Here is a 7,676-nt window from a genome sequence, read left to right as displayed (position 1 = left end):
ATAGCTCTAGCTCACAATAACTCAGTTACTGTTATAGCTGAGCCATAATAAACTTCATCCCCACAATACTACTCCCCCCCGTCCTAAGAGAAGCTAGTCATATTCCTCTTTGGGATATTCCACTATAGGTTAGTCATTTTCCTTTTTAGCAAAAAAATCATCTCTATTCCTTTATTCCCCGCTTCATTTGTTCTCTCTTTACTTCTCTCCTTTTCTTTCATTCATGCTTTACTGATTACTCTCTCTACTTTAAATATTTAAATATTAATTCCTTAAATCTTGTGTTTTCTTGTATTCATACTTTAATGATTACTCTCTCTACTTTAAATATTTAAATATCAATTCCTTAAATCTTGGGTTCGAAAGAAGTGTTTCACTTATTTTGGGACGAAGGGAGTACAAACTCCTAGTGAAGACGAATTTATGAATGCTGGACAACTGAGAATGAGCAGCAGCCTCATTTTCGTTTTTTCTCCGTCCTACTCTAGTGAAGATGAATCATTAAGAATGAAAACAGTATTATCGTTAAGCACGCTTCTAAATAAAATAACAGTATCTCTGAAAATGAGAGAAATATAACATTATTTCTGAAAATGAAATCGGTAGCAATGTCCAACCATACATCATAAAATACTGGATACTGCTGAAAATTCAATTAGCTTCCTCAGTCACAAATTGACGAATGCAAAGGGAAAACGTATGTCATCACCGATCGCAGTATATTGCTTTGGTGTAGCCTATGATATAAATCAAGCCTACTCTTTCTATCTGTTTCAGATTTCCTGTCATTCTGATTTACAACATTGGGTAGGTAGATATATCTAACCATCACGACTTGAACTAGTTAAACCAGACTAGAGTGACCATGTTACAAAGGTGACTTTCTCCGACAACAAATGCCCCATGGACAAGTGTCGGAAAGCTAACATGAACTTCAAAACCGTTCCACTCACCTCCACTTCTCCTGAAGCTCTTTCTTCTCGGACCAAACCCAGGTAACAAAAATTGCAACAACAAGGGAACCAATAGTGATTAGAAGCAGAGCGTAGCTGAAATCCTCAGTAAGAGAATCATATGTTCTAGAAGGTGCAAGCCGAGTGAAAAAGAGATCTGTGCCATAAGCAAAAACAAGGGTGGTTGACTCCAGCTTTGCAGGAACTGTTACAATGCCTCTGAGACCTTCCACCTTAAGAGCATGAGTTACATAAGACTGCAGAGACGGAAGAAACATCGTTAGAAAATTATGATGTCCATCAATTAAAAAGGATAAAGCTTCTGAGGAAAGAGAGAAATCTTCGTATCATTGTATATCTACCAACTTCGTTGATTGTCAACTTAGATTGAGATTCAAAATGCAAATATATACGAGAGAATAAGTGATGCCAGAGTTATGAAAAAGAAGATGAAAATTCAGCATATTCCAGTTTTAGCAACATCTCTAAATCTCATCACCTGAGGTATAATTGGTAATGAATCAGTAAGAGGAATAATTCCTTCTTCTTTCTCCACTTGAGTAGGATTAACTGTTCTCCGGGGGTCTAAGAACCGCTTATCAAGAGCCAATACCTAATAATCAATGACAAGGTAGATGTCATCAGCTGATTCCAGGTCCAACCGCCCATACACGAGTAACAATGTGAAACTAGGCACGCGACATATGGATTAAAAGCTCACAAAGATAAATCCACAAATAACAATGACTGCTGGTTACCATAAAAACTGACCTGATCACCAATTGTGCCAAGAAGAACCTGCTTGGAAGTTATACCTTTGGCCGTTAATGTTACCGCCATTGTTTTCAGAGAATGTGCAAAAAAATACGACTGTGACTTTGTGGAGACTTCAGGGCGGGAGTAAGCTGTTATAGGAGAGGTGAGATTATGCGTCCCAAGAACAAGCTTCAACACATCTTTGTTCTCCTGTATGTCACAATAATTTATTATACCACATATCTACAGAAATATAAGAGAATCAGAAGATCAGAAATGAAGGAATACCGCACGAGCTTGGTCATATATTTCAATGACAGACATCTCATATCGATGTGCTCTTACGTTGAAGTAGTGATACACAACCCAATTTTCACTGAACACCTTTATAGAGATCAACAAGTAATGGTTAGTGTGAGCAATGTAAAGAAGTTTTATTTATTATAACTTTGAGGACAAAACTATGAAGCTTGACAGCAGCAAGAAAATTCTGTGCTCAGTTCAGTTTCTTTTCTATAGTTACTGCAACAGAGAGAGACTTACAGCATGAACGGGACCTACAGAACCATGATGGGTCACTCTGTGCAAAATACGACCAGTTACCGTATCAATCAAATAAGCAATCAGAGATGATTCATCTGGGGTAACAGAACCAATAGGACCAACAGCTTTGGGCGCAACAGTTGCCAAAAACAGCAGATTTTTTGAAACATATTTGTACATGACTTCCTGGTCTGCTGTCACCTTTGCTTGTGTATGAACTACCTGAAATAAACATGAAACCAGAGGAAATTTTATCAACTACTGAAACCAGCAAAATAATTTCACAGTATAACTCTCTTGAAGGAAAATCAAAAGTTTCATAAACCTAAAATTCATGTTGTCACAAAAAAGAGGATAAACGATAAAAGGAGCACCTCATTTAAACTTCTTGTTGCAGTTGCAGCAATCTTTTCTGACTCTGAGGGGAACACAATTGACCATAAGTCCCTCGAGTCAAAACAGAAGTTATCTGCCTCCTCTAGAACACAATTTTTATACACACTATGACCCCTTAGAGTACCCTCTTCAGTTTCAGCAGAGTACCAGTATATGTTCCCTGATTCTCGCCGAAAAATATCAAGAGCCTCAGCAGTTCTCGGATATAAGTGAGCACGCCTGTTAGCATCTAATAGCAAATGCAATCGCTGCTCCAGTGAATCAGTAAAAGACAATGGAATAATGTGCACAATGGAATGAACAGGTTCCATATGATTGCGCTCCTCCCCAGTGTACGCATCAACAATAGATAGCAATCCAGCAGAATCTAGACTGTCTCCACATCTTCCAACAATCAGAACAAATGGATTCTGGTCCAAAGCATGATGATGAGGGTCCTGCCACTGATGTAAACTAATCCCTCTAGGACTCTGACACGTCTCTGACTTGCGAAGAGTCCTAAGTAACCGAGACCACACAATTCTCCCATCTCCAGTGTGCAGTGCAAAAAGTTTTCCTGCTCGTGTAAGTACTATAAGAAGCTTCCTGAACCCATTGCGGTCCCGAGTCATCTTGCTTTTCCCAGAGCTTTGTAACCTCATCTTCTGTATGGCGGCCACATCATCAGGGGTTGCTATCATTAGAGTTCCTTTGAGCTTCAGCAGATGACCCTTCCATAAGAAAAAGAATATAAAAGAGAAACCATTAGCGCACTGCTCTGCTTTTCTAAGAGTAGAAAAGGATAGATCAGCAGATGCAATATCATACACAAACCACCCATTTTTCAACAAGCTAAGGTATTTACTTTATCCATTTCATCCATGATGCACACAGGGTATCCTTTGGGATAGCACATGAAGTTGAAACATGTTCTCAGCTTACCCACAGTGGATAAAACAAACATACTGTTAGTTAGAGTTAAATAGTTTACAGTAGCATGACAAATGACTAAGAGGTGCAAATTCTATTAAATCAAAGCAGGGGCCTATTATGCTTTTTTCGAACTATTGTTCCTATAGCATAAAAAGATTTTAACCCCCAAGAAAGGTGAGTAATGTGGTCAACAAGTAAAATCTGAACCCATATGAAACTCTATAGGCTTAGCCATCTTTGCAAATAAACAAAATATATCATAGAAAATAAATCTACTAATGCCTTAGTGTTGTGAAATTTCACCTTAAGCCATTCAAAAAGGTTGTTCTCTACTTTTGCCACTGATACACCATCCTTTTCAACGGGTAACTCTACGGGTTTTACATCTACAATGGAAGCAAGTCCATCTTCTCTACTCCAGACGATCTCGCCCTGCTGTAACAAAAATAACGAATCGTCTTCCATGACAATCAAAACCCTGAATCCATTTGACCTGTCCACCCGGACATATGTATTGATGAAAACCTTTTGTACTTTTCCCCTTTGATTATCCAAATGAATTGTTTCCTCAAGTAAATTGGACGTTCCATCATCACTATCAAGCTTCACAGTCAGCAGAATCTTACCATCACGATGCTGAACCAAAGCAAATGCTTGTTGGCCTCCTGGGAGAAAGAGAGCATCACTCACAGCAGTTGCATGACCAAGTTCTTCAACAACCTTCAACTCGCCTCTACTTATAACTTTAATAAGGGTTACAGAATTATCAGTGTCTAAAATAAACGCTCCCGGAATATTTGATGGTGATATAACAGCTGCCCTTCGAAAATCTTGGATGAGATGAGAGAGAGGTGTCTGGTGGAAGCTAATCAGCCCATCATGGAATTGTATAGTAACCAAGCTTGTACCAATAGAATCTATTGCTACTGCTGTGTCGTCTGTCACAAGTGACAAGTCCCCAGAAAAACCACCGGTAAACTCCATGCTCATATATTTCAACCGCTCGCCACTCTTAACATCTAATATATAAGCACCGAACCGGTGGGTACCAACAAAACCCACTGCAGAGATTGTATCACTCCCATCTGAATAAATAAGTTGTTGGATATTGATCCTGCAAAACATCAGAGAAAAATTCAACCATATTTTAGATAAAGAAAATAAAAAAGATGTTTGTATTTCGAGTTTAAAGGTGATCATACCCTTCAGAAGCTAATTCCTTTTTCCAGATAACTTCACCATCAATGCTTGAGATAGCATGAATAAATCCACTTCCATAGACAAACATTACATTCTCCCTGTCAATCTTAAAATTAGCCTGCATCAAAAAGATATCGTGTTATACCATTTCCTGCAGTGTATTGGGTGATTTGAATCAAGAAGATGAATGGCCAACCAAAGTCAGCAAAAAAAAGCATTTAAAATATTTGAATCTGATATTGATCAGGATGAATAGCCACTGTTAGCTTTTAGATTTGATTTGTTAGTAGATTTTTTTCCTTATTAGTAGGATTCCTTTGCAATTTAGTTTCAGTCGTAGTTGTTATCTTTTAGAATTAGTCGTTATCCTTTTGTTATTTAATTATTTATCAGTTAGGAGTCTTTGTAATCCTTTATAAATACCTCCTTCAAGATTGAAGAAAGGTATCCAAGGGATAAGATTTTGTGAACGCCGATCGGCAGTTTGCCGCGCCCCGTTAAGAGGATTGTTTCTCTGTTATTTTATTTATGTCAATAATATAGTATTTTCTGCTTCGTTTCTGTTTCTGTGTGTTCTCTATTTCGTTTTCAGCCCATGGTGTTCTGCTTTTCACTCCCTATCAGAATCATGACTAGAATCATGGCGTAATGGAGCCTCTGGATTGATCATAATTCCTTCATGCTTTGTTACTGATAATTTGTAATTCCTTCATATTACAGAAATACTTGAGCAGTAATATGTTATATCAGAATAAATCAGTTCAATATTACTACATTATTAAATAAGTAAATAGTGATATACTGGTTCAGTGAGTAGTAAAAGTGAGTGTATAGAAACACTTAACAAAACAATTCATAAAGTTCATACAGTTTGGCACTTACTGCATCTGCAGTAACTACATATAGTAAAGATTGAACCAAGTTGGGTAACAAGCCAAAATGATAACAAGAATATTTCCTTTGTAAACCTTGAAGCTTAAACACTAAGTTCATTTTATAATGGATCATGTATTCATGTTTAGGAAAGCATATTTCCAATCTCTTACGTTAAAAATCAACTGCATAGTCAGGAATGTCCACATTCATGTCTAACTAAAGATCCTCTAATGTGATGCTAATCATCCCTCGAAAAAAAGACTGTTAAGCATTTAAAGACCCATAAGACATCACTTTAGAGTGGTTTAAGCAACTTTCACTCACCGGAACTAGTAATAATGGCTTCGAGGCCTTTGGGCCAAGAAGAGTTGACTCCCACACCATCTGACCATCAGGAAGGTTCCAGGCTCTTAAGATACTTCCCCCAGATGACAGAGTAATAACATCTGCAAACAGATGAATGTAACTTAAAAGATAAGGGATCTACAGCAGTTTATTTCTTTAACCGAACAATGGGCTGATAAAAAACATTCATGTTATTATTTGAGTAAGTTATAGCAAGCTGATCAACCAATCTCCAACACCAAAAGGAGGGAAATATATCGACTCTAAGTAGATTGCAAGAAAACAAATACAACCAATTATTATCATATCATGTACTACTAAAGCTAACAATTAAGCATAAATAAGGGCTATGCTTACACTTTCCGAGAGCTATATCAATTTGATCGATGACGTCACTGGGTGCCAAAACATGCCTCCAAACTGCGCCACAGTCAAAACATTACTCAACCGATGCGGCACAGCACATTGCAGCGTGAGCAACGGTCATAACTTCCAGAGCTAAATATAATTTGAATTTGAATAAAAACACACTCACAAATCTCGCCATGGCGAAGATCAAGCGAGGAGACGACGTTTTCCTCTGTGGACACGACAACGCGCTTTCTCGCCGCCTTGTGTGTGTGGAAAACTGCGTGCTTCACTTTGCCTATATACTGTTGATGCCTGCGCAATTTCGAAAAATTCAATCGTCAATTACAATAACAGCAAAAATCATGATATGGTAACTGATAGCAGAAGCATGGAGTGAAGAGAGAGACCAATCCATAAGGCCGACTTGGTCTTCATAGAGAGAGAAAGCGGTGTAGGAATAAGAGAGAACGATGAAAAGAAGCAGATAAACCCTAATCGCCATATTCATGATGACGATTCGTCAAAATTACTGAGAAGACAACAAAAGCAACAGATCTGAGGGAAAGAGGCAATGTTTATAAGGGAGTCCCTCCTTCCCCACCTGTGTATAGATATATCTAATCTGCATCAGAAGGTTTTTCTTTGTATTTTTTTGGTTTCGAAACTTATATAAATATAATTGAATTTTATCTGATTCTAAGTACTATTAGCTAATTAATAAAATAGATATAGTATATCCCTCCAAATATTATTTATTCCGTACATGAAAAATATTTCTCTCAAGGGTATCCATAAAAATAGTCCCATCAAAAAATAATAAAGTTTATTTACTCATTACTCTTATATAAAATAAAAAAGTTTATTTAAATCATTACTCTTATATTTCTTATTAGGGACTGTGTTATATTATCAACTCACCCTTAAGTTGGTAACTACAATTCAATGATAGACATTAAATCTTTAAATTAAGAGTCAAGTTCATTCAGCCCTGAGTACCAATATAATAACAAAAGGTATCAATTAAGAACAAATTAGTAATAACTAACTTTGGAAAAAATATTTCAAAATTTTAAATGCATATAACTATCTCAATTTAAACTATTTTTTTGCATAACATATATTCCAACGAGATCCTACATGCATATGTTTCGATGTCAAAATTTGAAAAAAAATTCATAAATTTTCGTATTTTTCAAGAAGCCGGTAATATCAATACAACTTACATGATATGTCAATAATGCTTCCACAATGTCAATACGAAATTGTGTAGACATTGTTATATCTCCGTGTTGATATATTTTATGCATTATATTGACATAAAGTTCCTAAATCCTAAATTTAATA

At 36.7% G+C, this 7,676-nt stretch overlaps 1 protein-coding gene across 1 annotated transcript; it reads right to left on the bottom strand.

The window, feature by feature from the left end:
* Positions 1-559: 559 nt before the first annotated feature.
* Positions 560-6,972, bottom strand: LOC121748072 (ER membrane protein complex subunit 1-like). Its single transcript, XM_042142285.1, has 12 exons — positions 6,740-6,972; positions 6,517-6,644; positions 6,339-6,401; positions 5,961-6,082; positions 4,763-4,878; positions 3,864-4,674; positions 2,627-3,358; positions 2,253-2,474; positions 1,998-2,093; positions 1,725-1,919; positions 1,453-1,566; positions 560-1,210 (listed from the first exon to the last, which is right to left on the bottom strand). Exons 1-12 carry the CDS (start codon positions 6,838-6,840, stop codon positions 950-952), a joined length of 2,961 nt encoding a protein of 986 aa, XP_041998219.1. The 5' UTR covers positions 6,841-6,972; the 3' UTR covers positions 560-949.
* Between the last annotated feature and the right edge of the window lie 704 nt (positions 6,973-7,676).

Source organism: Salvia splendens, chromosome 1 (genome assembly GCF_004379255.2).
Source record: "Salvia splendens isolate huo1 chromosome 1, SspV2, whole genome shotgun sequence".
In the NCBI taxonomy this organism is placed as follows: domain Eukaryota; kingdom Viridiplantae; phylum Streptophyta; class Magnoliopsida; order Lamiales; family Lamiaceae; genus Salvia; species Salvia splendens.
The sequence above is the reverse complement of the archived record's forward strand: the minus strand, read 5'-3'. Positions and strand labels throughout refer to the sequence as shown.